The 25,786-nt window shown below is 57.6% G+C and overlaps 14 protein-coding genes across 14 annotated transcripts; 8 read left to right on the top strand and 6 right to left on the bottom strand.

Annotated features, from left to right (window-relative positions):
• Window positions 1–663: 663 nt before the first annotated feature.
• DL89DRAFT_253781 (uncharacterized protein) lies at window positions 664–2,777 on the bottom strand (the record flags this gene model as incomplete). The annotated part of the gene is made up of 5 exons (XM_040885211.1): window positions 664–934; window positions 957–1,294; window positions 1,348–2,317; window positions 2,425–2,455; window positions 2,510–2,777. The coding sequence occupies 5 exons, from the start codon at window positions 2,775–2,777 to the stop codon at window positions 664–666; spliced, it is 1,878 nt and encodes a 625-aa protein (XP_040747072.1).
• Window positions 2,778–3,236: 459 nt separating this feature from the next.
• On the top strand, window positions 3,237–4,708 carry DL89DRAFT_263879 (uncharacterized protein). The gene is made up of 3 exons (XM_040886012.1): window positions 3,237–4,062; window positions 4,106–4,281; window positions 4,304–4,708. The coding sequence occupies exons 1-3, from the start codon at window positions 3,312–3,314 to the stop codon at window positions 4,640–4,642; spliced, it is 1,266 nt and encodes a 421-aa protein (XP_040747071.1). The 5' UTR covers window positions 3,237–3,311; the 3' UTR covers window positions 4,643–4,708.
• On the bottom strand, window positions 4,689–6,444 carry DL89DRAFT_253779 (uncharacterized protein; the record flags this gene model as incomplete). Its single annotated transcript, XM_040885210.1, has 4 exons — window positions 4,689–5,177; window positions 5,200–5,520; window positions 5,675–6,114; window positions 6,330–6,444. 4 exons carry the CDS (start codon window positions 6,442–6,444, stop codon window positions 4,689–4,691), a joined length of 1,365 nt encoding a protein of 454 aa, XP_040747070.1.
• A 740-nt stretch (window positions 6,445–7,184) lies between these two features.
• DL89DRAFT_5067 (uncharacterized protein) lies at window positions 7,185–7,716 on the bottom strand (the record flags this gene model as incomplete). Its single annotated transcript, XM_040891742.1, has 1 exon — window positions 7,185–7,716. A coding segment is annotated over one exon (507 nt), but the record flags the coding sequence as incomplete, so codon positions are not given.
• A 798-nt stretch (window positions 7,717–8,514) lies between these two features.
• Window positions 8,515–9,962, top strand: DL89DRAFT_4987 (uncharacterized protein). The gene has a single exon (XM_040891736.1). It carries the CDS (start codon window positions 8,881–8,883, stop codon window positions 9,868–9,870), a length of 990 nt encoding a protein of 329 aa, XP_040747068.1. The 5' UTR covers window positions 8,515–8,880; the 3' UTR covers window positions 9,871–9,962.
• Window positions 9,963–10,449: 487 nt separating this feature from the next.
• Window positions 10,450–11,065, bottom strand: DL89DRAFT_4962 (uncharacterized protein). The gene has a single exon (XM_040891734.1). The coding sequence runs from the start codon at window positions 10,918–10,920 to the stop codon at window positions 10,552–10,554; it is 369 nt and encodes a 122-aa protein (XP_040747067.1). The 5' UTR covers window positions 10,921–11,065; the 3' UTR covers window positions 10,450–10,551.
• Window positions 11,013–11,977, top strand: DL89DRAFT_5002 (uncharacterized protein). The gene is made up of 2 exons (XM_040891737.1): window positions 11,013–11,226; window positions 11,402–11,977. The coding sequence occupies exons 1-2, from the start codon at window positions 11,104–11,106 to the stop codon at window positions 11,810–11,812; spliced, it is 534 nt and encodes a 177-aa protein (XP_040747066.1). The 5' UTR covers window positions 11,013–11,103; the 3' UTR covers window positions 11,813–11,977.
• DL89DRAFT_5059 (uncharacterized protein) lies at window positions 11,905–13,060 on the top strand. Its single transcript, XM_040891741.1, has one exon. It carries the CDS (start codon window positions 12,143–12,145, stop codon window positions 13,001–13,003), a length of 861 nt encoding a protein of 286 aa, XP_040747065.1. The 5' UTR covers window positions 11,905–12,142; the 3' UTR covers window positions 13,004–13,060.
• Window positions 13,061–14,453: 1,393 nt separating this feature from the next.
• On the top strand, window positions 14,454–14,651 carry DL89DRAFT_219903 (uncharacterized protein; the record flags this gene model as incomplete). The annotated part of the gene is made up of 1 exon (XM_040884423.1): window positions 14,454–14,651. The coding sequence occupies one exon, from the start codon at window positions 14,454–14,456 to the stop codon at window positions 14,649–14,651; it is 198 nt and encodes a 65-aa protein (XP_040747064.1).
• Window positions 14,652–14,895: 244 nt separating this feature from the next.
• On the top strand, window positions 14,896–16,846 carry DL89DRAFT_263876 (uncharacterized protein). Its single transcript, XM_040886011.1, has 2 exons — window positions 14,896–15,643; window positions 15,678–16,846. Exons 1-2 carry the CDS (start codon window positions 14,936–14,938, stop codon window positions 16,800–16,802), a joined length of 1,833 nt encoding a protein of 610 aa, XP_040747063.1. The 5' UTR covers window positions 14,896–14,935; the 3' UTR covers window positions 16,803–16,846.
• A 27-nt stretch (window positions 16,847–16,873) lies between these two features.
• DL89DRAFT_280387 (uncharacterized protein) lies at window positions 16,874–18,551 on the bottom strand (the record flags this gene model as incomplete). The annotated part of the gene is made up of 4 exons (XM_040889591.1): window positions 17,636–18,551; window positions 17,086–17,607; window positions 16,991–17,058; window positions 16,874–16,895 (listed from the first exon to the last, which is right to left on the bottom strand). The coding sequence occupies exons 1-4, from the start codon at window positions 18,527–18,529 to the stop codon at window positions 16,874–16,876; spliced, it is 1,506 nt and encodes a 501-aa protein (XP_040747062.1). The 5' UTR covers window positions 18,530–18,551.
• An 890-nt stretch (window positions 18,552–19,441) lies between these two features.
• Window positions 19,442–21,791, top strand: DL89DRAFT_263875 (uncharacterized protein). The gene is made up of 3 exons (XM_040886010.1): window positions 19,442–20,933; window positions 21,031–21,511; window positions 21,561–21,791. The coding sequence occupies exons 1-3, from the start codon at window positions 19,901–19,903 to the stop codon at window positions 21,727–21,729; spliced, it is 1,683 nt and encodes a 560-aa protein (XP_040747061.1). The 5' UTR covers window positions 19,442–19,900; the 3' UTR covers window positions 21,730–21,791.
• On the bottom strand, window positions 21,702–23,812 carry DL89DRAFT_263874 (uncharacterized protein). Its single transcript, XM_040886009.1, has 2 exons — window positions 22,786–23,812; window positions 21,702–22,736 (listed from the first exon to the last, which is right to left on the bottom strand). The coding sequence occupies exons 1-2, from the start codon at window positions 23,700–23,702 to the stop codon at window positions 21,827–21,829; spliced, it is 1,827 nt and encodes a 608-aa protein (XP_040747060.1). The 5' UTR covers window positions 23,703–23,812; the 3' UTR covers window positions 21,702–21,826.
• Window positions 23,813–24,154: 342 nt separating this feature from the next.
• DL89DRAFT_263873 (uncharacterized protein) lies at window positions 24,155–25,276 on the top strand. Its single transcript, XM_040886008.1, has 4 exons — window positions 24,155–24,373; window positions 24,451–24,490; window positions 24,534–24,675; window positions 24,696–25,276. The coding sequence occupies exons 1-4, from the start codon at window positions 24,195–24,197 to the stop codon at window positions 25,181–25,183; spliced, it is 849 nt and encodes a 282-aa protein (XP_040747059.1). The 5' UTR covers window positions 24,155–24,194; the 3' UTR covers window positions 25,184–25,276.
• Window positions 25,277–25,786: the final 510 nt, after the last annotated feature.

Genomic DNA, 25,786 nt, shown 5'->3' with positions numbered 1-25,786 from the left:
TCCATAGCTCTGCCAGCTCGAGCTGGCAACAATGTGGTTGCTGTCGTTTGTTGTTGCTGCTGCTGCTGCTACCCGTTGACGTTTGCTGATCGGTAGGACATGACTAGCGGGAATTCAATCGAACCTCCTTGATAATGGTATAGAGACGGCATTTGTGGAGAAGGGAAGGGAAGGTATAAGACCGCTGGTGGTCCCGGAGGTTGAGAACGGCCCCTGCAGTCACTATCCGTCACTCTCTTTAGCAAGACGCGAGTTGCTGCGCAGGGAGGGAGTCTGAGGGGAGGAGAGGGGAGAGGCATAATATCTGGCATCCAAGACTGAGTGATCATATAAATGGCTACAGATGCGGAAAGAGAGGGTGTGCAAACCAACAAGCCCGCAAAAACAGAGAAGAGAATGCGTATCGGCTGAATGTGAGTGAATCGAAGAGAAAGTGTGAGCAATGACAACCAGAGAAAGAGAACGAAAAAGTAAGAGAACAAAAACTGGGAGGAAAGAAGTGATCTAGCATCGGTCCTTACCTGGAGAAACAAATAGAGGATCCAACTTCACCACTGCCCACCAGGATGAGCGCTAGCCATCTTTTCCTTAATCAGCGCGTAGGCTTGTCTCACGTTTTGCTCTTGTCCAGTAATGACAATAAGCCGGTTCCGCGCGCTAGGGTCAGGCGTTTTGGATCTCAACATCCGCGTTGGTCGCGCGCCGGATCCCGTTGATGGTCTCGCCCTTACGCCCAATGAGTACCCCGACCCTATCCGCCGGAATATACATCTGCTGGATCGTGCTGCCCACGCCGCTAGGCCCAGACGGGTACCTGCCGTCAGACCCGACACCGCCGCTATGCATGGGCCCAGACCCCATGTGCGGCCGACCACCTCCACCCCCGCCTACGCGAGTTGTATGGCCGTGGATTCGGGTACCCGCCGCCTGCACCCTGCCCAGGGCCAGAGCCATACATTGGCTGCATCGGCGCCGAGTATCCGTAAGAAACAGGCGTCGCCATCGGATATGGAACAGGACCCCCGCTGCTGCCGCCGTAGCTGCCAGCACTGCCGCCGCCGCCGTAGCCGCTACCGCCGTAGCTGCTGCCACCGTAGCCATTGCCATTCGATCCTATCGGCCCCTGACTGGGCATGGGATTGCTGTAGCGCGATCCTCCACCATTTTGCGGAGTGTAAGGCTGGTAGCTGCTCGTGGCAGGCCCAGAGTACCTGTATCCGCCACCGCTGCCGCCCACTCCAGGACCAGGCCGCATCCCGTTGCCCTGGCTCCGAAAGTTGCTGTACGGTCCAGACTGCCGTGGCGCAATAGCGCTACGGTTGGGCGGCGACATGTTGCTGGGCGCACGGCCGCGTCCAATACCCCGGGGCGGTCGTTGTAGTCAAACCGGCCGCCAGCGCCATTCGGGTACCGGCTGTTCCTGTCAAAACGGTCGCGGTCACGGTCGCGGTCGCGGTCACGGTTGTTGTAGCTGCCTCCAGCCCCGCCCCGGTTGGCGCTGCTGTAGCCCTGGGTATAGCTGTTCTGCGCGCCACCCTGCCGGAAGTTGGTGTTGTACCGGCCGCCATTGTTGTTGGCATTAGTACCCGGGCCGCGGCTGTTGTGGTAGTTGGTATAGCGCTGTCCTCCAGGACGGTGGCTGTGGTAGCGCTTGTCGCCAGAGCGCGAGCGGTTGTTGAATGGCTTGCTACGGCGGTTCGACATGTTGACTGTCATTGCCGACGGCAGATTGACTGCGGGGACATAGCAATCGCTGGTGGTATATGCGCTCATGTCCTTGGCCAGAACTCTGGCCACCAGCCTCATCGCCTTGGCAATCGCCGACGGCGCACCTATCAGAGCTACCACGCGCTCCGACGAGTGCGGCAGCATCGACTCGGACGTCCGGATGTTGACCCCCGCCTCGTCGCGGATGCTGTTGATCGTCGAGCCGCCATGGCCCATGATGCTGCCTATGCACCGGTTCGGCACAAGCATGCGCAGGGTCAGACGCGGACCGGACGAGGCTTTCTCTGCCTTGCCGCCCTTGCCTGCAGGCGCGGAATTGTCTTTGGCTGTCTTTGACATGCTGGCACCTTCAGCGTCAGCATCAGCATCAGCCTCAGTCTCAGCATCAGCCTCAACTCCAGCCTCGGCCTCGGCTTGCGTCGTCTTCTCGTTGCTAGCGCCATTCTCGCTCTTCCCGTGCTCATCATCGCTATCATCGGCATCGTGGTCATGGTGATCGGCCGTTGAGTCGGTTGGTACACCCGCCTTCCTATCTTCCTCGCGCTTTCTGCTCGCGGCCTCCTTGATCTCCAGCATAGCCTTCAGAGATCTGTAAATATGCCGCGCCCACGCCGTCAATCGGCCCTTTGACAACTAGCACCCGATCAACCACAATTTCGGGATCGTCCTTGCCAGCAATGATAGTGATTGACACACTGTTCTGCTGCTCGAGCCGCTCCTTGCTCCCCTCATCGTGTTCGAAAATAACATCGACATCCTTGCGCGTAACCACTGTGCGCACCGCAAAGCTGCTTCAGTGCGCTGGCGGTTGCTGCAGTAGTGGCGCTGCTGCTGGCGCGCTTCCTCGTAGACGCTGCTGCCTTGTCCTCGCCGGCTGTGCCAGTGGCCTGGCGCTTGGCTGGGTGGTCTGCCTCGTCGCGCTCGTCATCAGACCATAGCGGGTCGGGGTGCAGCTTGAAATCATCGCCAGCCACATCGTTTTCGGCGCCCTCCTGAGCCTCGGCTGAGCTCTTGCGTGGCCGCTTATTGTTCCGCTGCCCATTTCCCATTTTCTCCTCATCTTGTGTCCGGCTCGCGGACTGCGACCACGTAGCTGCTTCTTTGCTGCCTGCCTATCCTTTGGGCCGGCCTTGTGGTCGTCCACCAGCAACTCGTGGTAGTCTGACCCGCCAGGAGCAATGGAAATCTGGTCTAAATTCACACTCTCTGTGTCTGACATTGTCGTTGGGGCGTGGACAAGTGCTGGAATAGACTGCCTTAATATGCTTGTGATGAGAATCAATAGACGAAAAATAAAAAAGCGAGCAAAAGTATAAAAAAATCGTGACAAACAAGTGCGAAGAAAGAAAAGCTGGCATGTTTGTAGTGTGCGAAGGCAGTTTTCTATCACCATCTGCTTGCCATGAGCCGAAAAATTGTCAAGGTAAAACCCGTGACCTGTAAATAGCATGTCTCGCCAAACCACTGGCCTGTCAAAAACACGCTCCAGCTCCTCCCCAAGCCTGCTTACGTCGTCGCTTTCTTCCTTCCGTGCAAACTCCATTTTTCTACAATTTCAGACACGCGCAATCAAGTACTTGACAATGAGCCGGGTGCAGCAGTTTGCAACAAAGATATCCGAGCTGCTGAATTCAGAGCACTCAGCGGAAGAAGGGTCGCCCGCAATCAGACAGTTCTTGGAGCACAAGCTCAAGGCGAGTGCTTCAACTGAGAGCGAGCAGCACGAGCTGCTCATCGGCATTGTCGACGCGTGTCTGAGCCCACAGGTGACCACGGCCAATGCGCGAGTGACGCTAATGGAGCTGGTGGAGTTGGCGATGGATGAAAAATCCAAGCTGACTGCGGAAACAAAGCAGACAGCGTTCCAGTACATCCTGAGCAAGATTCAGCAGCGCTTGTCCGAGTTCGAGGATGTAATCTTCAGGACACGCATCTGCCTGTCGAAGGTCTACGAGAGCGAGGAAGAGTGGACAAAGGCAGCAGCCGAGCTGCAGAGCCTGCCGTTTGACCAGGCACAGCGGTCCTACGACCCCGACTTCCGGTTTACGCAGTACGTGGCCACGATGCGGCTGTATCTGGAGGCTGAAGACCCGACCATGGCTATGGCTGCGCTGCAGCGGGCTACGCCTCTGCAGACTTTGGTCACGGACAAGCTACAGATTATGCTCTTCCGACTGTCCCAGGCGCGCATCTTCGACTCGGAGCACAAGTACATCGAGGCGGCCAACCTGTATCAGACTGTTGCGCAGTCAGACGACCTGGCCTTTGACCAAAAGTCCATGTGTATGAGTGCTGCCATCAACTGTGCGGTTTTGAGTGCTGCCGGGCCACAGCGTAGCCAAATGCTGGCGCGGCTGTACCGCGACAAGCTTGCCAGCCGAACTGCCAACATTCACTGTGCTTGAGAGCATGCATCTGAAGCGCCTGATCAAGCCCAAGGACCTAGAGCACTTTGAGCAGGGCCTACAGCCCCACCAAAAAGCAGTGCTGGGCGACGGCAAGACTACGATTCTGTCGCGCGCTGTGCGCGAGCACAACATGTTTGTCCTGTCGGTCGCTGTACTCGAACATCAAGTTCGAGAACCTGGGCCGCTCACTGGGCGTTGACGCCGACAAGGCCGAGGAGATGTGCGCCAGGATGATTGCTGAGGGCCGCATGAAGGGCCGCATTGACCAGGTCGATGGCGTCATCATGTTTGAGGGCGCGCGCGAGGTCAAGGAGGTGGCATCGGCCATCTCAATCAAGCAGCGCAGCGAGGAGCAGGAGCAGCCGGCGCCCATGTACTTGCGCGAGATGGTCGCTGCCAAGTGGGACAAGCGCATTGTCGGGCTGTGCCAGACGATGGAGGAGGCAGTTGACCTGCTGATCGAGAAGCAGCCAACGTGCGCCAGAGCGCTGTTCAGCCAGCTCTAGAACACCCCATGTATGAAAAACAAGTTTAAAGTGTAGCAAACATGTGTTACTTTTCAAAGTCCCTGACGCTGTCCTTGATCAGCCTGCGTGCGCATGAGACCTTGTCGGCGCGACCGACAATTGTGACGATGCGGTCCGACATGTTCTGAATGCGAGGCGACAGCTCAATGTGTGCGCCACTGCGGTCTTGCAGCAGGGCCAGGAACGTGCCGTTGCGGCCAATGAGTCTGCCAGCGACCCGGTCCGGAACCACCAGCTTCTCTTTGGTGTCCGACTTGATTGCCGCGTGTGCTGTGTATGTGCTTAGGCGCTTCGGCCCACTGGTACTGCTGTGTCTGGATGAGCGCGAGTATCTTGTTGGTGATGACCCACTGCGTGCCCTGCCTTCCTCAGACTGCCTGCGCAGGCGCTTCGAGTCCGAATCGACATGCCCTAGCCCTATCATCGATCTTGACCGCTTCCTGTTGCCGTCCTCCCTTCCTACAGTAGACTCGCTGGCCTCGGCAGCCATTGTGCGCTGGTTCATGGCCAGGAACTGCCGCAGTCCCGTCTCTGACCGGTTTGTATAAAGTCGACGACTCCTGCAGCTGTGTCAGATTCGACTTTGTGTGGTCTACCAGCCATTGTGCAGCCATCTGCATAGCCTCGGGCGTGGCACCAACCTCCACCACGCGCTCCTGCGTGAACGGGATCGTGCTCTTGTAGATGTGCAAGCGCTGCACACCCGGCTTGGCCCTAAGCTCTTCGATGTATGATCCGCCAGGCCCGACAATAGCTCCAATGGCCCGGAAGGGGAACAGGTAGCGCAGGAGCAGCGAGCCTGGGTTTGTAGGGTGCCGGGCCTCGGTACACAGGTGTTTGGAGAGCTCGTGGATTGCCTGAAAGGTGCAATACAAGATAGTTGTCGTAGTGGTGGCATGGATAATGGATTAGAACTTGTGCGTGTGGAGTGAGATGGGGAGTGTGAGCGGGGGAGAGTATCGTTGTATTGGCGTAACATGGCTAGTAGGCGGGCTCATCGCTCCGCATTACATGGCAATGATGCTCCCTCAGCACCGCAGCTTCCTGTCTGCCTCGGTTCGGGGTGTGGGGAATGGGGGTTGCTGGAGCAATGTGGGGCACAGAGTAGGCAGATACCCCAAAGGAATACAAAACCATGGGCCATGCTGCAGATGTTCTTACCTGCGATATGTGGTCAACGGCCCCGCGCAGTATAACGACGCGATCCTCGCGATCCGAGTTGTTGCTGGTGATGAGCCATGTGGCTTTGGTCGCTTCTTTGAGCTTAGTAATGTGTCTGCCCTCCTTGCCAATCAGCACGCCGCCGTCCTCATGCGGGAAAATGAGCCTGACGGTGAACTGCTCCGCCTTGGGCACGTCGTCGTCGCCGGCGCTCATGGCCATTCCGCGCCTTGCATCCTCCTTGACGCTGTGGCTCCCCTCAGCAGTAGCATCGTCGACGCCCTCGTCATCTACGCAATGCACCGGTGATTAGCAGCAGTAAAACAGGGTGGCAATTGATGGAAGGTGCTGATCAGATGTAGCTGGAGATTTTTTACACGGGGACATGCAAGACGGTGGGTGCGCCAATAACATTCTGTGAGTAGCGATGACACTCTGGTGGATCTGTCTGCCTGCATTGCTGATTTTTTGTGTTGCAAAAGGCCATTCGCAGCGGCGGGCTTACCTAGCATCATGTCCGAGAGGCTATAGTGGCCGTCATCGCTCGATGCGTGCGATTCGGCCATGGCTATGCTGTGGTTGTGCTGCTGCTGCTGCTGCTCCTGCGCTAGCGAAATCATTGTGTGGCGAAAAAAAAGGGGAAGTCTATTGAAAGGAGGGGTAAAAAGCGGTGCTCGGGAGTAGAAAGTGGAATCGAAAGCAGGCTGGCAACAAGCAAATGGGCATGCATTGCGGCTGTGTATCACAGTTCTTTTTATATAAACCCCTGCTTCCTCCATACGGGCGAGCCTTGCTTCTTTTGTATTGCCTGTGTAATTGCCCGCAACGCAGGGCAGAGTGTGTGGAGCAGTCCCAATGTCTGCTCTCCCTCCTCTCTCCTCGTGCTTTGCTCCACAAGCAGCCTTGCATTGGATTAGCGGGGAGAGTGGTGGGCGGCTGTGCGACCGGCATCCAGAAGAAACGAAATCAGACTCAAGCTTTTTGTTCTTTGCAGGAAGCACCGTGACACTTGGCATTCGATGGCGGTGCGCCAAGAACCAAATTACCAAGCAGCCCAGGGCCGTGCCAGTGATTTCTGTTTAGCGGCTATCTCCTGCAGGCAAGCCTTGGGTGTCCATGGCATGGCCGGCAGTGCCCGGCTGGCGTATGTGATGTGCACACATGCCGCGAGCCACACCCTGGCCCACGTTCGTCCCAGAAAAACCGAGCGAGGGATTGCTGCGAGCCGGGTGGACAAAGCGACGAGCCGATCTGCAGCTGTGGCGTGAGCCGGCCCACTCTTGACCAGAAAATCTTGTCAACGGTGGAGGGAAAAACGCGTCAACACGCATTTTGGCCCTCTCTTTTACTTTTTCTCCTACCCCCGTCTTCCTTGTATTGGCACCTCAGCTACCAGCACGGACAGCATTGCTCGAGATATCTCGGGCTGGTTTTATTTTATACTTTCTGGCATATTTTCGGGAGGGCTTTTTAATTAGCGTCAGCAAATGAGTGACGGGCCAAAGCGGTTCTCGCTCTCCGATTACCAGAGCAAGCGCGGGGCAGCGCGGCCGGCCGAATCGCATGTGTCGGGCGAGCAGAGGAATGAGCTGGAGGAGCTGCACATGCTGCTGGGCACAGGCTTTGGCAGCGGCGACGGAGCGCTGGACGACGACGACATGGACGACGGCACTGAGAACGACATTCTCCGCACACCTGGCGCGTCCCCAAAGAACGGGTATGGTGAATTCGAAGATCTGGACAAGAATGGCGAGGAGGGCGAAGAAGGCGAAGACATGGAAGTCGACACCCGGTTGGACGACCGCAACGGAGCGCCGCTCTGACAAAAAGTCGAGTCGCAGCAGCCGCCGCCGCCGCCGCCGTGGAAGCCGGCGCAGCAGGTCGCCGCGGTCGGCCCGGACCGTCGGGTCGCGGGTCGGTGGCACTCGAGCTCGCGGTCTCGATCGCCGTCAGCCGACAGCGACAGCCACTCGAGGAGCCACAGGTCGTCGCGCAGGAGGAGACGCGAGGAGCCGGATCGCTCGCGGTCGCGCGATCGCGTTGTCAGCGTGCGCGCGGTGTTCCCGTACGAGGACGGAGGCATCATTATCGGCCTGCGCGGAGCGCACCTGACCAAGCTGCGCAGAGCGACGCAGCAGGTGGAGTGGAAGATTTCGAGCGAGACAAACGACAAGCAGGACCGCATTCTTGTTGTCAAGGGCAGTGTCCGCAAGGTTGCCGAGGTAAGTCCATTTTTTCCAAGCGCGTAGTTGTAATAGCGACAGTGGCAGTGGCTGGGCGTTGCTTCTCTCCCTCCTCTTCCTTTCCTGCCCGCTGCCGATAAAGCGATATGCAGCGTGCTGACCTACACCCTTATTTTGGTGGTGGCTGGCATTGTCGCCGGTGTTTTTGCTTGTTCACGCCCCCAGGTTTACAAAGGAGAGCGTGAACTGCGCTCAAGGTTTCGCCCATCTGTTCTCACCCATCTCCGCTGCCCAGAAAGATGTGATTTCCTGCTTGGGCCAGCCCTAATGAAGTAAATCTACAGCGCGCTCGCTGATCCGATATGCCGCATACATGACTCTGCCAATCCACAGTCACCACCTCTCTCTACCACAAAGCTTCGTCTTTTTGTAAACAGCATATGCCACACCCTTTGACCCATCCATACACCATTTGCCTGGCCGACATGCATCATACCAAGAAGCCAACTTGGAGCCAGAAGCGCGAGGAGGAAACTTCGGCTCTGATCTAGCGCCGCCCTTCGTCTTCTCCTGGTCATGCCTCTCGTCTTCCTCTCCTCCTCCGCCCCCTCGAACCCCAGCCTCTCTGCCAGTCTGCCCTTGCTGTAGCGTCATTCCTCTGCTTTTGTTTCTTCACTGGCCATAAACCCCTGCCACCCAGCCCCTCTGCCCCTCTCCCTGCAACTACCAACATGCATCCATACGTCGTTATTTCTCCAGCCGTGCGTCTTCTAACTCACTATCCTGCCTGCTCCTCCCTTTTCTGCTACGTCTGCACTTCCGTCATGCGTCTAGGCTTTCCGCGAGCTCGCCGAGCACTTCATCTCGCAAGGCATGCACGTCGACTACCCGCCGCAGATGCGTGGACGCGGGATCAAGGAGGTCGACACCGACAAGCCGTTTGTCCCGATCCGTCTCCTGATCCCGCACAAGACATGCGGCGCCATCATTGGGCAGAAGAGTGAAACGCTGATCAACACGCGCGTAAACTGCGCGGCGAGGCGTGTGTACGTGTACCGTGAGCGCATCTCCGAGAGCCGTGAGCGCGTGGTAGAGATCGTGGGCACGCCGAGCTCGGTAGAGCGCGTGATCCAGGTGATCGGCAACCAGGTGCGGCGCACTTTGACCAGCGACCAGCAAGAGTCGCAGCCGTACAAGCCGGAGCGCGACGGGCTGCGCAAGTTCCTTGCAAAGCAGGGAGTGCCGCGGAACCGCGTGAGTCTGGAGCCGATCAAGACAGATGAGCGGTCGTCGCGGAGGCGGCGCAGCCGGTCATCGCGCTCGCCGTCGTCGTCGGCGTCATCGCGGTCGAGCTCGAATGACAGCCGGTCGCGCAGCCGGCACCGGCACCGATCGCGGCGGCACCGCAGGCGGTCGCACACGCGGTCCAAGTCGCGGCGCAGCCGGCACCGCAGCCGGCGGAGCAGCCGGCGGTCGAAGCGCACGAGCCGGAGCCGCAGCGAGAGCCGCAGTGCGAGCCGCAGCGAGAGCGAGAGTAGGAGCCGGAGCCGCCGGCGCAGCTCACGGCATCGCGGCTTGCGCAAGAGCGAGGATGCGCGGAAGCGCAATGGGTCGGTGACAGGCAGGTCGCGGCCGATCAAGCAGGACTCGGAGGGCAGTGGGAAGGCGGAGAACGGGGCCAGACGGCTCTCGAATGCGACGGTGAGGTCAGTGCTGGCGAGGTGTCCTCGCCCGGTGGAGCTTCTGGGTGGGGGGAGAGCGATAGGCAGGATGACGTGGAGCCTGGGGAGAAGAATGGCAACACTGGTGATGATTGGGCCTCGGAGCGCAGTGGGTTTGCTGATGGTGGCTCGTGGTAAATGAAATGTGCTGGTCCCCGACGGGCTGCTTTACTCCTCAGGATCCGTTCGGTGCATAATGCACAGCATGGTGGTTCAGCACCTCTTTTTCCATACCTATGTTTCTTTCTTGGCACACTTTTAAAATCATATTTGACAACTTGTTGCTCTTTTGGCTAGATGTACGTAGCATACTGCTGGATTAGAGATGTGTAGCTGTACAACTGTAGTTGTTTGCCCCATGGAACCTGGGGCGTACCCTGGCTGGGTGCCTGATTTGCATGGTGCCTCAGGTGGGAAAGCACCGGCTTATCAACTTTGGCAGGGAATGCCAGCATTGGTTGTATTGTGCGAGCACGTTCACGACATGATGGATGTGCTTCACCCGACCCAATTTTTGTTGCACAGAAAAGCCAGCAGCCAGCCCAACAACCAGATGGAACCACTGCCTGATTACACAGCGATGATGAATGTCATACTATCCATGCAAAGCAAGAAATGAGGCGCAGCAGCAGCCCACCAGCTGGCGATATATGACGGGGGAATATTCCCCAGAAGCGCTTGTCACGCACCATTCGCACTCTTGCTTCTCCATCTCCTCGGCGCAGCAGGCGCGTGTCATTTTTCCAGGGAGCAGGCATGGAAGGAAAAGCTGAGGGTGAAATTAAAACACCTCCTCGGGTGTGGTAGACATGGTTTCTTTCCTTTACCAGCCTGTAGTTATTTTTTTCCTTGTCGTATCTGCAAAGTGTAATTTTAAAGGTGAAACTGTGTATATGGCGTACATGGACCAGGGGACTAGTGATGGCGAGACACGCAGGGGTTGGCTGGAGATGCTGGGGTTGCCGGCGCTGGCAGTGCGCAGGAGAAATGAGGCAACCATACTGCCAGAACCGCCGGCTTTGACACCGTCATCCTGTCTGTCTGAACGCCCCGCGGGCACATATAGGTGGGTCAGATGGTTATGCATGGATCCGGTGGTGTGGGGGGGCAGCTGCACAATATAAGCGAGTCGGGACACTAGCCAGTGAGCCGAGCCTCTGTGCCATGACATTGCCGATTTCCGAACCGGCATCTACTCCGGAGAATGCCTATTTTTGTTGACGCAGCAGCTGGCATACAGCCTCAGCTTTTATTTTAGTTATTTTAATTTCCTTGTTGCATTCACGCATTCTGCTTTTTTGTGGACGGGTGCATTCACCAGGAACACACGTTTATTTTAGAGTACTTTTGCGACAGGACGCGAGAAAACAGCGGAATGGCGGCGGAACTGGAGAAACTGCCGGTGGCCACTTGGCTGAACCCGAGCTCTGAATGTCGCGTTGTGGTGGGAGGCAACGACGGGGTTCGGCTTTATCGCATGAATGCGTATAGCGACAAGGTAAGAGGGCGAGACGGGAAAGGCAAAACGAAAACTCGAATGCCTCAGCATGGGATTTTTTAAGAGCAGGTGGTGACGCAGACAACGATCGGTGAGGAGGCTGATAGTCTCCGTTTGGCAAAAAAAAAGAAAAAGAATGGCACTAGATTCCTTGAGGGGGTGTAGTCTAATACAGGCGGGCAGCAAAGTGCAGTTCGATCTGGAAGCACATCGGGTATTGCACCAGCGGACAACAGCACTGGCAGCGTACGGACGGGAGCTGGACATGTCAGGTGTTGTAGCGGTGGGCAGCGCAGCGGGTGAAGTGGATCTGCACTTCTTCCCTCTGCATGGCGACCACAGCACGCTGAACAGCCATATGCACGCAGCCGTAGTGGGGGTATATCCGAGCAGCGGGCGGGTGTGCCAGGCATTGGCGTTCAATCCTGGGCGCAGCGACATTCTGGCATGCGGATTCGACCATATGGATGGGCGCAGAAAGCCTGCACATTTACGACATTACGCGGACAGACGAGGTGCGGCAGATGCTGGGCTCGCAGTCGGCGCCGTGGTCAAGCTACAGCGGCAATGTGGAGTCAGTGTATGACGGGTCGCACATGTCGACACCGCTGAATGCAGGCGGCACGAGCGACAGGTACATTCCGGGGATGGCGGGGCAGGAGAGGGACGGCGAGTATGGGCCGGCGTACAGCGGGTCGGGGATCACATCGCTGTGCTGGACACCAGGGATCAACAGACAGCATTCCTGGTTGGGTCGCGCAAGACGCGGTGCTCGATCCGGCTCTGCGATCTGCGGTCGCGCAACGGCGGCGACACGTTCCTGTACATTGCGAATCCCGGAAACAGCTCGTCGGGGTGTGCGACAGCAGGGACGGTGTATGATCTGCAGTTTGACCCGTTCAACAATGCACGATATATGGCTCACGACCGGCAGGGGATCGTGAACATGTGGGATCTGCGGTGGGCCACGCAGGCGGTCCACCGGTTCGACATTGGGAGTGGGCCAGTAGCCAAGGTCGAGTTCTCACCGCGGCGATCCGGGTGCATTGGTGTCAAGGTGAGCGGGCGAGACACAATAGATCTGTTCAGCGTCAATGAATACAGCAGCGGCAAGGTGGCGGTGAGTCGAGGGCCGACAGCCGACGCATTCCAGGACGAAGCACGGCTCAAGGACCGGTACGACAGCGATCCAGCAGCGCAGATAGCATCGGCACCACCCAAGGGTCTGCACATCTGGACGCAACTCGAGGGGTCGACGCTGGCTGACAGCAGGCTGCTGCAGGGTCTGTTCCTGTGGGTGCCACCGGCGGCCAGCGCCAAGATAGCAAAGCGATACCAGCTGGCCACCATTGGCAGCGACGGAGAGCCGCATGCGTCGGTGCTGCCAATACCGCGGCCGGGTGCGTTCAGCTGCCGCGGGGCGCTGGCGGTGGCCAACAACTGGGCGGCGCTTGACGGGGTGCTGGCATCGAGCTTTGCGCAGCAGAAGATGCACCACATGGCGGTGGCAGAGATGCATGTGATCACGCCCACCACCGGGCGCTCGCCGCCCACCGCCAGCCGCAAGCCATCAGCACAAGCGGCGGCAGCGGCAGCTCCTCATGGGACCGCTGGCAGTCTGCTGGCGCGGCGACAGCAGGCAGCGCGGCAGCAGAGCCTGGATGGCAGGGACGCGGGCAGTGCACGACCAGCTCTCGGGGCTCAACCTGAACCTGGGCAACGCGGCGGCTCACACAACAAGCAGCTCGGCCAAGGTCACGTCGCCGCGCCTGTATGAGCGGCTTGCATCGGGGGCAGTGACGTTCAGTCCGGCGGTGGACGGGTGGGGGAACGAAGCGGCAGCGCTGGCCGACGACATATTGGTGCGGATGCGCCAGCGCGTGCTGCTGGGCTACGGCATTGGCGCCGAAGCCAACATACCGCGTAGTGCGTGGGCAGGCGGCGCTGCGGGACCTGTGGCAGTGGATCCGTGACGCAGAAATCCGGCGGCAGGACGGGACGCATTTTGCAGCGCCGCGCATGGACATCAGCTTCACGGGCGTCTATGCGCTGCTGCGGCTCAAGGACAAGCAGCTGGCGTACCTGCACGCGCAGTCGGCCAGTGCGGCAGCACGCGGGCGGCTGGTGATCCGGGACAGGTCCAAGATCAACGCGCAGCGGGCGCTGGCGCTGCAGTACTGCGGGTGGGGGCTGGAGGGAGCGTTGCGCGACCGCCATATCCGCGCGCTGGAGGCCCGTGGCGACTGGGCACGTGCGGCGGCCACGGCGTTTGTTTACGGCGACGATGCGCGGTGCCTGCAGGCGCTGGAGGCCAGCAGCCAGCAGGACCACAAGGTGCTGGCCTTCATGCTGCGGGCACGCGGCAGCCTGGGCGCCGGGGACGCTGGGGCCCTGCCGCCGGGTGACATGTATGCGTCGCCGCACCTGCAGCTGATCTTCACGTATCTGTTCACGCGTGACTGGGCTGCCGTTATCGCCGCCATGCACACGCTGCCGCTCAGCGACCGGCTCGCTGTCGCGCTGCGGCATCTGGACGACTCGGCGCTGCTGCGGATTCGTGCGCGACATGTACCGCCAGGCCGTGGTGCGTGGCGAGCCGGACGGGCTGCTGGTGACTGGGCTGGCTGGCCACGGACTACATGTGCTGCGCGCGTACGTGGACCGCACGGCTGACGTGCAGACCGCAGCACTGGCAGCAATCTTCGACATGGAGCCGGGCGTGGCGGCAGCGGAGCCGGCCGAGCGGTGGATCTACGCCTACCGCCATCTGCTCAACAAGTGGCGCATGTTCTCCACGCGCTGCCTGTTCGACATTGCGCAGGGCAGCTGGCGCACCGCTAAGGGTCTGCCGCGGGCCTCCAAGGTTGCGCTGGAGCTGGCCATGAACCCGACCGACGTGCGCTGCACCTTCTGCCACCAGAGCCTCAGCTACGCCGCCCCCAAGCCGCCGTCCGAGGGCGCGTCCTCGGCCTCCGCCGGACCCGGGATCGGCGGCCTACACGGTGGCAACAAGAACAGCGGCGCGCCGGGCCTCAATGCCGGGCCCGCCTGATGCTCGTATGTTGCGCCCGGCATCGTCCGGTAGTCAGCCAGTGTCTGCGCGATCGGCTGCGTCGGCTACGACGGTACCAGCGCTGCGGCGGAACCAGCAGGGGATGCAGACGCGGCTGGCGTATACGCACTGTCCGCGGTGCGGCAACAACCTGCCGCGGTGCATAGTGTGCCGGATGACGCTGGGCACTGCCATAGCTCCGTCCAGCATCGAGGCCGACTCGCGCAATTTCGGCGGCGACTTTGCCCAGTGGTTCTCGTGGTGCCAGACCTGTGGCCACGGCGGCCATGTCGCCCACATGCAGGGCTGGTTTGCCTCGCACCTGGAGTGCCCAGTGCCCGACTGCGCCTGCCAGTGCGACAAGCGGAGCTGAACCCAACATTTTTTGTTTGTTAGTTTGCTGGAGTCAGCTGGTTTAAATGAATCGTCCTCTTTCTTTCCCACATTTCCCCCTCCCCTTTGCGCTGCTGATGCACGCCGTGCATAGATTTTAGCTGGTGCCGCTGCTATCGTTAATCGTCTGCCATCTCTTATCGTCTGCCTGCTGACAGCTGCTGGATGACTAGTGCCTGAAGCGCCTCCACACCACGTTTCCGCCCAGTTTTCCTCCATTATTTTCTTTTTATGTCCACCGCTCATTCGAGTGAAGCGTTTGAAATGCTTCCACAGGACCAAACCCCCGTACCGAGCGCAGTAACCGCCCTCAGCGCAATTGCCCCGAATAATCGCCCGCCCACCACCGAGTACACGCGACTGAACAATGATGACGCTTCCGAGATGCCCGAAAAGCCCAATGCCTCGCGCCAATACACCTTCGGCCTGGTGTTTCTGCGGCGCCTTTACCACCTTTTCCGCGTGATGCTGTCGAAGCAGTCTCCAGAGCGCATTGGCCTGTGCTGCGTCGGCCTGGTAATTGGAAAGCTTCTGGCCGAAGTTGTGTTTTATTTCTCCGGCTCCCTGCCGTCGCACTTCTACAAAGTCCTGGGAGACAAGGATCAGAAAGCGTTCTACCCGCTACTATTGGAGTGCATCGGGATCGTGGTTCTGTCGGGCACCGCCAAAGCCTCATTGTTGTTTGTCAATGGCATATTGGGCGTGATGATGCGCAATGCGCTGACGCAGTTTACGCACGAGCAGTATGTAAAGGCACAGAGCTTCTATGCGCTGGTGAGCCAGGGCCAGATCGACAATCCCGACCAGCGCATCTCCCAGGACATCGAGAAGCTGTCGGCGAACCTGGCCGAGGTTCTGTCCGAGCTCCTGATCGCGCCCTTCCTGGTTCTCTACTACACCTACAAGTGCTTTGCCATATCGGGCGTATTTGGCCCGCTTTCCGTCTACCTGTACTTTATTCTGGGCGCTCTGGTGACGCGCCTTGGTGATGCCGCCGGTGATCAAGAACGTCTATGTACAGGAGAAGGAGGAGGGGAATTTCCGCTTCCAGCAGGTCAGGATTCGCGAGTTCGCCGAGTCCATTGCTTTCTATGGCGGCGAGGAGACCGAGCGCGAGATTGCAGACAAGGCCTTGCTTCAGGTGGTGGGTGCGCAGCGGCGTTTGGTGCGCAGCCAGTTCTGGGTCAACTTTGTCACCCAGCTGTTCTCGTATCTGGGCGCCACCGTCTCGTACATAATCATTGCCATTCCGATCTTCCTGGGTGCCTATGGCGACAAATCCGGCACTGAGCTCAGCAGCATTATCAGCATGAACGCATTCGTTTCGCTCTACCTGATCTACCGCTTCACGCTCGTCATCGAACAGGCCAAAAAGCTGACCGATGTCGCTGGATTCACCGCGCGTATTGTGCAAATGTGGGAGGAGCTCGACAGCATTGCCAGCAATGAAGGCGGCATTTGTGCGGCCCAGGGCGATGCCCAATCGGGGATCCAGGCTGTTGGCCTGGACGTCACTACCCCGAAGGGCCTGCCTCTGGTGGCCAATCTGTCGGTTGCGGTGGCCCCGCGCGATTCCCTGGTAATCACCGGCGCTAACGGCGTCGGTAAGACATCGGTTCTGCGTACACTCTGCGGGCTGTGGCCGCCATCCGCCGGCACAATCACCCTGCCGTACACAAACAACGCCCTGGACGTGTTCTTTTTACCGCAGACCCCCTACATAGTCGCCGGTAGCCTGCGCGAGCAACTGACATATCCGGGCGCCTGGGGCAATTCCCTGCGTGTGTGCTCCGACCAGGACCTGGCTAACTTGCTCGAGCTGGTTGGCTTGGCACACCTGCGCCTATTGCCGCATGATGAGCCGCATTCCGTGCAGTTCTGGCTCGGCACCCTGTCGCCGGGCGAGCAGCAGCGCGTGTCTATTGCAAGGGTGCTGTTCTGGCGTCCCAGATTTGCCGTACTGGATGAGTGCACGAGCTCGTTAGATCCTGGTGCCGAGGCGTCGCTCTACCAGGCCATGGTGGATTTGGATATCACCCTGGTGTCTGTTAGCCACCGTGAAGGCCTGTACCGTTTCCATCGCCGTCGGCTGGATCTGACTCGCGACGGATACACTATCACCGATATATAATCCTTTCATAAATGCTTTTCAACTATGTAAAATCCGTGTTTTAGTGATTGCTTGGCGCTGCTTGCAGTTGCTCAAGCACTTGACTGCGCGGCACTGTGGCAATGACAGGTGGTGCAGGCATGCCCGCCATGTCCAGCCCCGCGTTGCCTGCGCCATTGCCTGTGCGGCGAATCCCCTGCTTATCGCACATCTGCAGCATTTCCTCCGGCATCCTCAGTGTTCTCGCAAGCACATCCGGAGCCTCGACCACTGTCGCCTGCATGCCCCGTATCATATGGCTCACGACATGGCAATGCATGATCCAGACGCCCGGGTTATCTGCGCGCAAGCGCAGCTTGGTGTATGTGAACGCCGAGAGCTCCACTGTATCGCGGGCAATCGGGAACGGGCTGGCGACCTTGCGTTGCGGCGGCACTGGAGTAACAAACGACGTGTTATGCGGGCTAAAGTACGGCCCCGGGGTTGGCCCGTATTCAGCAATCTGGAGCACATGTCCGTGGATGTGCATCGGGTGGTCGCGGTCCGTCGGGTTGATGATATTGAACTCAATGTACTCCATGTGGTTCAACACGATTGCGTTCGTTTGCGGTCCGTATGCAACCGGGTTATGCGCCAGGTCTCCCAGGGATAGCGCCGAGAGCAGGGTCGGGATTTTGGGCTCAATGTAGGTGATATTGTTGACGGAGGCTAGTGTCTCTCCGCTAGTATACAGATGATCAGCAACAACCAGGTCGATGGTGCGGTCGACTGGCAGCAGTGGCGTGCGGTCCTTGTTTGACAATTCAATATCATCAATCACTCTTTCCTGTGCCCGTCCACGCCACAGTCTGGACTGGGGCGCCATGCTTGTATTCGACCAGACCAAGGTACACGCGTGGGTTGACTTGCAGAACCATCAATTCAAGGCCGATATACACTGTGGCGTTGTAGTAGTAGTTGAACTCGTTGGAGTTCTTTGCCGTCACCAGTGCTGAGTACCGCTGGCCCGGAGTCAGGTCCAGGATATCTACCGCATGCGGCAGAGAGTAAATACCATCCGCCTCGATGACATTGAGCGTGTGGCCGGGAATGCTGAACTGGAAGTTCTCGGTAGTAGACATGTTAATGACACGGACACGGTATGTCTTGCCAGGCGCAAATGCAACGGGCTGGGCAGCATTGCCGCTGTAGCCGTTTATCAGCGCCGTCGGAAACGAGGGCTTGGGCGGGAAGTCCTTGGTAGGGTCCATAATCTCCGCATGTCTCTCTGCAAATTCCTTGGAATACCAGTCCTCGAGCGCAAACGTGTATTCGTCGTCATACTCGTACGGCTTCACTTTGTCCCTGACAATCAGTGGTGCACGCAATCCGTCGGAATTCTGCGCTTGCGCGTGGCCGTGGAGCCAAAACGTCCCAGTCTGCGTGATCTGGTATTCATATGTGAACGACTCGCCCGGCGGGATGCCGCATTCGGTGACCATCAGCGGGCCGTCCATGTAGTTGGTGCCGTTCTGGAATATCCCGTGGCTGTGGACTGATGTCGGCTGGTCAAGCGAGTTGTGGACGTTTAGAACCAGCGTGTCGTCGACTGTCATTTCGATAGGCGGGATGGGCACCTGCCCGTTGACGCCGATGCAGCGTCGCATCCTGACGCCGTCGCGATTGGCCATCACGTAGCCCACGTCCCAGTTGACAACAACACGGGCCGCTAGGGCGATAGGGAGGACGGCTAGAAAGTTGAGAAGCATTTTGCGTCTATATTGAAGATGGAAAGCATCAAAACCCTAGATGGAAACGAGCAAAGCAGTCATCGGATGTAGTGAAGTGGGGTTTTACCAGTTATATTGCCCAACTGGATGTTTGGTTTTTTATGCTGCTGACAGACAGTCACTTTTAGCCTGCTGTGCCAATCTGCGGCTTGGGCATAGGAAAGAAAGATTGTTGATGATACTCATATGCCGAAATAGCACCATGTAGCTGATAAGCCACATAAGCCAGCACTATGCGTCTCCCACAGCGAGACTCCCATGGGTGATAGTCAACAGTAATTCGGTGTGTGAATCAATGCACATTGACCATGGCGTACTCCCAACACGCATTTTTCTGATTGACACGAGCTCCACATTGTGTTCTGCTAGCGTAGAGCCCGGAACCTGCCGCTGCACAGTTGTCAGTGTAGAGGCAGATTGTTTGTGCTACTTTGCCAATGAACTCTACCCTGCACTTGCAGCCTCAGCATGAACCCACCATCCCTAAACCTAGGCTACATATGCACACATGGTATTTTCGCCTCCCTTCCTGCCATCGCCGACAGCCCTCTCGGCCGAGCTGTAGTTGGCGGGCATTCCAGCCGGTATTCACATGACCCGGGCCAAGGTACTCCTTTATTCTTGCTTAGCGAAATGCTGCCGCGTGCCATGGGGCCGTACGGCCATGAAAATCGCTTGTGTTTAAGCAACAACTGCGTCTTGCTAAAACGCAAGGGCTTTTTTCCGTGCGTTGGTAAAAAGCAGGGGAGGGATTTGAAATCACCGATGTCTTCCCCCAAAAAAGTGGCCCAGCGCAGACTCGCGGCCCGAGCCTGACACGAGCACTCTGCCACCAATTTCCAGGCCGTCTCCCTTCTGTGAAATGCAGCTACGCAGAACGGCCAATTCTCACCGCCTCCCCTCCTTCTCTTCCCTCAGCCGTCCTTCTGAATACATTTTCTTCGCCTCTTTCGCCTCCAGCAATTACCCAGGCCGCTTGTTTGTGCTTCTCCATCGGCCCTTCCTACTGCTTTTTAAAGCCCGCACAACACTCCGCCTCACTTGCCCGTGTGCTTTCCCGAAAAAAAAAAAACGCAACAGTCCCACAAATCCCTCCCTGGTCTTGCAGGCGTGTGGAGGACAACGGACCGCCACAGCAGTCCCGCACCGACAGAATAGTAGAGGCCTGGCAGGAGGCCCGTCCTGAGCCAAGCCAGCCTTCTTTTCTCTCATTTTTTGCGCACTATTTCAATTGTGGTGTTTTTTTTATTGTAGGTGCTATTGTACAGCCAGTATTCTCTAATGCGACCGCGGGCAGCGACATACTACGAAGGGCGGGCACAGCGCGAGGTGCCACGCACCAGGGGCGACATGGAGCGTGCTCTGTCCCACCGGCGCAACGCGCCCGCCTCGTTCAACGCAATGGTGGTTGGGCGTGTGGGAGTGGGAAAATCGACGCTCCTGCAGACCCTGTGTGACTCGTTCTACAGCATCCGCCTGAACTCCCTGGAAGACATGGGGTGCGGGCCCATTTTCGACAACCAGCGTGACTGCGACAAGTCCAAAGAGGTCACAATCGACCCCTTTTGCCTATTCAACACGACGCGGCCCACGGAGGACTTCCGCCACTGCAAGATCGTGACTAGCGATGTCGACAATATGAACAAGATTAATGTCGAGCTCATCGACACACCAGGCATCGACAGCCAGGATTTGGCCAAGGCGCGCCAGCAGGTCAACAAAATCCAGTGGGCGATCGAGCAAAGGCTGCAGGCCACTGTCCAGGATGAAATACAGGCGCGGCGCAGCAAGCATACGCGGAATCGCCACATTCACGCCATCATCTACATGCTGGCACCGCCCGTCCATGAAAGCGCCTTCAAGAAGCCGCACTCACCGCATCCTGAATCTGCCATGGATTTGGTGACCAAGACTGACCTCATGGCTATCACTCAGCTGGGCCAATTTGCCAACATCATTCTGGTCTTTGGCAAGTGCGACACAATTGACAGGCATACCAAGGAGGCTATCCGAAAGGGCTCGTTCTTCCGCCAGCTAAGAGAGCGTGTCGAGCCTGCCAAGCTGTTTGACTTCACTGATCATCGGACGCTTCCTGTCGATGAGGCCCAGGATGTGGCCAACTTCCGCGAGTACATCATTGACCGCCTCCCGTTGATGGTATGCGGCAGCAGCCATGTCACCGAGTGGCAGAAGATGCGTCTCCCCGATTTCATGGCTCCCAAGTTGACGGGCTTGCTGGACTGGCGCTACCTCGACCACCATCTCAACTCCCCGCGGTTCTCCGAGTCGGCAATTGCCGAGAATACGCTTGGTCCATTTGGCTCCGACGTAAGCGAGGTGTCTATCAGCAACGGCAGCATCGTAGGCAATGGCCATGGGCCCGGTCGCGGGCTTGCCTACGCTGCCATACAGGCGACCCCCGACGCATCAATGATCTCGCTGCGCTCGCAGTACTCGCTGCCCCGCAACACGAAACACAGTTCCAATCAAGCGCTATGCACAGCGGCGCAATATCGCGCTGGTCCGCGAGTTCGGCTGGGGTGTCCTGCAGCTGACCAACCCGGACCACTGCAATTTCTCGCTCCTCCACGACATCCTGTTCAAGTCGTACCGCGAGGCGCTTGAGACATGGACCAACGAGTATTTCTACGAAAACTACCGCATGAGCAGGCTGGCTTCGAACCCCGACATCTCTCAGTGGAGCAGGGCGCAGCAGATGATCTTCCAGCAGGAGCTGGAGGCCAAGCACACTGCGTTGCCACTAGACCCACCTGGCGCATGCACTGGCGACCAAGCATGCAATGTCGCTATTGCTAGCTCATACCCGAACACGGCCATGAGCGGCGCCAACATGCTAAGCGCGAACACGAGCCCATCAAAGGACGGGGCGAATGGCCAGCCGCAGTTCAACTTCTCGATTCCGTTTCCACCGCCAGGCGGGTTCTCGCCGTTCAGCTATAGGTGGCAAGACACCATCGCAAGCCGCAGACTTTTCGTTCACCAAAGATAGGGACCAGCGCGTGTCTGATGCAACCACCTTGACGTCACGCACTGCGCACCTTAGTGTCGGCAAAGATGTGTCGGACACAATGTCCGATAGGAGAAGCAGTAGCGTTTCCTCGTCTCTTAGACGGAACCGCTACGCCGTCACCACCAGCACACAGCCTGTTATATTTTAATCATATCATTACCTAGCCACTGTTCATATAACACTTTAACATGTCCAGACAACTCTGCAGTCTTTCCATCTCAAGTATACACAATGTCCTATTTGGCTCACACATGTGTACTGCTTTGAGCATTAGCAGATGTTGCTGCCACGCTGGCCGGGTCCATACTAGGGTGCTCGTGTCCATCCACAGGCTCACCGGCTACCTGGGGGCTGTCTTTGGCGACTCTAGTCTCGCGTCTTGCCCCCCGCATTGCAAAATTGCGGCTAGCCATGCACTCGCGCACAAACGCCATCGCCTCCTGCCTTTGGCTATATGAGAACCCGTTGCGCTCTTCGTCGATCCAGGCGTACACCACATCTTCGTACTGCACCAGCGCACCAGTGCGCGCCAGAGCCCGCGCCAGCGCCATAAATACAAACGGCGACATCGTCAATGTCCGCACGCGCTCCTGGAACATGTAGATGTCTTCCCACACCCGCAACAACGCCGTCTGGTCGCCAAGCTCGCCGATCGCCTCCAGGACACACACCAGCACGTTGCGATGCCACACAAGCTCATTGCGCTCAATAAATCCGTCAATGAACTGCTCGGGGTGCTGCAGCGAGCCCCCTTGCGCACAAGACTCGCTGTGCCCAGGGCCTCTTGTGCCCATACCGCCGTGTGTAGTGGTGTCGTCGATATTCACCGCCTGCTGCTCGATGCTGGATTTTTTCGCTTGCGCAACTAGCGCCTCATGCACGACGCTGTACCAGCGCAGCACCATCTCGTAGTTGCCCGTCCGCGTGAATGCCTCCAGCGCTGCTGACACAACAATGTATGTATATGGAATGTTGCGCGCCGCCATAGTTGCCAGAATCTTGTCACATACCTCGATCTGGCCCTGCTTGGCGAACCCGAGCAATATACGTTTCCAGGCCGTGTGCGGAATGACATGCCCGTCGTCTTCCATCAAGTTCAGGTACTTTTCGACTGTCGCCCAGTCGCCACGCACTGCCAGCAGCCCCAGCAGCGAGCTGTACATTGACAGCGTCGGCCATAGGCCCATGGTCGTTCCGCACATACTCAAATACTGCTACTGCCTCGTCGGCAAACCGAATCTTGCTCAGCCCACGCAAGAGCAGCTCGTATTTTTGCGCCGTCTGCAGAGCCAGCGGCTCCTTGGCCAACTCCTCAGCATTTGTCGTGGCGGCTGCGACCTCAAAGGCCTCGTTGGCCATTCCATTGATCGCCAGTCCGTACACCATGACTCTCTCGGCCCAGTACCCAGGCCTGACACCTGCCCACTGCCGCGACAGCACCTTCTGGTATGTATTCACTGCGATATCCACCTTGCCAGTGTGCAACGCAATCTTCATTGCCAGCTGGACGTTGGTTTGCGACGGGGCAAAGTTTGGTAGCTCTACAAGTGCCACCCACAGATTGCACGCCAGCTGCCGGTCCGCACGGCAGCCCTGAAGCTCTGTGAGCAATGCAGTCATGGTCATCGATCCAATCTGGGCTGGCCTCAGACACAGCCCAAACACACCCTCGCGCAGTCTGTCGTCCTGGCCCAGATGCATATACGCGCACAGCATCAGCTCCTCCACACTCTGAATGCTGCTTGCACGCAGCACCCGCAGCGATTTTGTCATCCACTCCATGCTGCGCGTGTCCTTCAAGTCGTGGCACTGGCTTAGCAGCATCCAAGGCGTGCGCGAATTCAGCGGCAGCTTCGGGACCACCTTTCTATACAGGTCAATTGCCCGCGGTAGCGTATCAGGGCTCTGTGCTAACTGCATAATCTCCCCTTCCCGCTCGCTGACCCAGCTGGCGGTTGAGTAGTTGCTGCGGTACTTTGTCGAGTCGTCCAGGCGCAGCATCGGCACGTAGCTGGTAACCCGACCAGAGGGCGAGTATGTTAGCAGCGAGTGGATTGTCCGCCCCCAGAGTGTTAAAATCGTTATCGGAACCACTGGCAGCGACCCATGCGCCCGAGACATGCGAATACTGGTGAATTGTCGGCATTGTGTGGCGAGCGACAGTGTCAGAATGTTGCTGCTGAGTGGGTCGATAGGCGACGCTACTGCCGCATGCCACCCGCCACGATACCTTGAACTGCCTCTAAAGCATACATATCCGGGCCGGTTGGAACGAGTGCCTTTTAATGTGTCCATCGACGCATTAGAAAACTGAACAAAGTTTGAATTGGCGAAGGGCTGAAAAGAGGGCGAGCGCCGCAAAGGCTGGAGTGAAAATCATTTTCAGGAGCCGATAAGAGTAGTCTCGATCGCGGCTCGGTTAGCACCAGCCGGCTCGGTATGGCGCAATATTACAAGAAGCATTGACAGTGTTGAACCTAAAAAAAAATGAAGCCACTGGGTGGCGCTGTGCAGTAGCTGCCTGGGATAGGAAGGCGTCCAAACACCGAGGTCGGTTTTCTTTACTCTTCAGCGTTTTCACGCATTTATTTTACTACTCGCAGTACGCTAAGGATGCCTCTCCAAGTAGGAACGTGGGTCTGTATTCAAAGCAGATCAAGAGAGGGCTACATTTTGTATGTGTCGTCTGCCTTCCGAGATATCCTGGGCTATAATCCAGTTGAAGCCATTGGGAAGCCAGCAAGCCAGTTTCTCGACAGTGACGACTTTGTCGTGTACAACGACTTGTACTTGTCGGGTACTCCGGACAACATCGTGATTGGGCTACATATCTCTTATGTGGCTGGATGGGACCCGGTTATATCTTCAGAACCATCACGTTTTTCTGCGGTGAAATCAACTTCCATGTTGTTTCCTACAACCCACAGACTTATCAATATGGCATCCATGGAGAGGGCTCGGACTAGACGGTTCAATTTCTCGGGCAGTGATGGCAATATGCAGGCGACGCTAGAGCAGATTCAGCAAGCAATTGACTGCAATCATGACGATCACCATGACACTGCAGAGGCGCAGCACCAGCCAGAAAGGCGTCGTCTGACCACACGTTCCAAGCATGCCAAGCATGCTTAGTTCTTGACCTGGTCAGTCGACTGCGCGAGCCTATGCCCCTTGGCCCAAATGTAATCTTCGCAACAAACAGCATCGAGCAGATCATCGGGGTTGAGGCAACAGAGTTCCAGGGCTTGCCATTCCTCTCTGCTGTTGCACCCGCAGATGTCACAAAGGCAGGCGAGTTCTTGCAGAATATCTCGACAAGCAATGCAATTGCATTTGTTACAATTCAGCTGTTGCAAAATCCGTTCTCGGAAGAGAGTCCAGATGGCTCACGGCAGGTGGAGGTTGAAATCATGGGTGCCGGATACGATGACGGTGCAATCCTACTCTGTCAGCCAGTGCAGCAGCACAGACTCGGTGACACGCAGCCATTCGCAGGCCATGCAGCAAACTACGATGACGACACTGGCTATCTCAGCCTGGAGGAGCTCATATCGACCGATGCCGAGACAAGCGGAGTTGATGCTACCTGGCATGACGCCTAGCTCAACTGAGCGCTGGAAATAACCATTGGGCAAGGCAGTAATGATTTACACGAGAATCTATTTGAATCCTCCAAAAATACGATAAAAGGGACTTCACATAAATAGGCGTGTCTGTTGGGCGAGTCGGCTGCGACCACTATCCCTAGTCCCCACTCTCCGAGTTGTCACCTATATCTCTCAGGCATGTGGCGGACTTGCAGAATGCGCCTGGCCGTCATGAGATCTGGAGCGGACCTGATGTCTTTATTACTAGGGGAGCAATTGTCAAGTTCCCGCCTGCTTGTGGCACCCGCTATGTCTGCTGATCCACCATTATTCAGAGAGTGGAAAACGCTGAGCAAAATGGTAAAAATAGGGCTTGCCGCGCTTGCACTAAAAATGGATCGGACCTTCGTCTTCCCCGTGCAGATGGCGACAGAGATTTCTCGGGAACGGACAACTCGGAGGAGCCCCTCAAGATCCATCGCAAGGGTATAAAAGGCGCGAGCTGCCTGGCTGTTCTCTTGCAAAAACACTCAACATTGTCAACACTAACACAGCTGTTCGCAAGGTCTTTCTTCCATACATTTTCACCTACAACATTTCTTAAGCTGCTCACAAATG

Source organism: Linderina pennispora (assembly GCF_002104995.1).
Source record: "Linderina pennispora strain ATCC 12442 chromosome Unknown DL89scaffold_1, whole genome shotgun sequence".
NCBI classification, from domain to species: domain Eukaryota; kingdom Fungi; phylum Kickxellomycota; class Kickxellomycetes; order Kickxellales; family Kickxellaceae; genus Linderina; species Linderina pennispora.
The sequence above is the reverse complement of the archived record's forward strand: the minus strand, read 5'-3'. Positions and strand labels throughout refer to the sequence as shown.

Bases quoted from the DNA above. Each gene is read 5' to 3' on its own strand.
- DL89DRAFT_263879 (XM_040886012.1), top strand. From the start codon at position 3,312: ATGAGCCGGGTGCAGCAGTTTGCAACAAAGATATCCGAGCTGCTGAAT. The intron at 4,063-4,105 runs GTAGCCAAATGC...CAAGCTTGCCAG, and splicing joins GAGTGCTGCCGGGCCACAGC to CCGAACTGCCAACATTCACT.
- DL89DRAFT_4987 (XM_040891736.1), top strand. From the start codon at position 8,881: ATGCACGTCGACTACCCGCCGCAGATGCGTGGACGCGGGATCAAGGAG.
- DL89DRAFT_4962 (XM_040891734.1), bottom strand. From the start codon at position 10,920: ATGCCGGTTCGGAAATCGGCAATGTCATGGCACAGAGGCTCGGCTCAC.
- DL89DRAFT_5002 (XM_040891737.1), top strand. From the start codon at position 11,104: ATGGCGGCGGAACTGGAGAAACTGCCGGTGGCCACTTGGCTGAACCCG. The intron at 11,227-11,401 runs GTAAGAGGGCGA...AGTCTAATACAG, and splicing joins TGAATGCGTATAGCGACAAG to GCGGGCAGCAAAGTGCAGTT.
- DL89DRAFT_5059 (XM_040891741.1), top strand. From the start codon at position 12,143: ATGGCTCACGACCGGCAGGGGATCGTGAACATGTGGGATCTGCGGTGG.
- DL89DRAFT_263876 (XM_040886011.1), top strand. From the start codon at position 14,936: ATGCTTCCACAGGACCAAACCCCCGTACCGAGCGCAGTAACCGCCCTC. The intron at 15,644-15,677 runs GTGACGCGCCTT...CCGGTGATCAAG, and splicing joins ACTTTATTCTGGGCGCTCTG to AACGTCTATGTACAGGAGAA.
- DL89DRAFT_263875 (XM_040886010.1), top strand. From the start codon at position 19,901: ATGGAGCGTGCTCTGTCCCACCGGCGCAACGCGCCCGCCTCGTTCAAC. The intron at 20,934-21,030 runs GTCGCGGGCTTG...CACGAAACACAG, and splicing joins AGGCAATGGCCATGGGCCCG to TTCCAATCAAGCGCTATGCA. The intron at 21,512-21,560 runs GTGGCAAGACAC...CACCAAAGATAG, and splicing joins TTCTCGCCGTTCAGCTATAG to GGACCAGCGCGTGTCTGATG.
- DL89DRAFT_263874 (XM_040886009.1), bottom strand. From the start codon at position 23,702: ATGTCTCGGGCGCATGGGTCGCTGCCAGTGGTTCCGATAACGATTTTA. The intron at 22,737-22,785 runs GTATGTGCGGAA...GTCAATGTACAG, and splicing joins GAGGCAGTAGCAGTATTTGA to CTCGCTGCTGGGGCTGCTGG.
- DL89DRAFT_263873 (XM_040886008.1), top strand. From the start codon at position 24,195: ATGCCTCTCCAAGTAGGAACGTGGGTCTGTATTCAAAGCAGATCAAGA. The intron at 24,374-24,450 runs GTCGGGTACTCC...TTATATCTTCAG, and splicing joins GTGTACAACGACTTGTACTT to AACCATCACGTTTTTCTGCG. The intron at 24,491-24,533 runs GTTTCCTACAAC...GCATCCATGGAG, and splicing joins GTGAAATCAACTTCCATGTT to AGGGCTCGGACTAGACGGTT.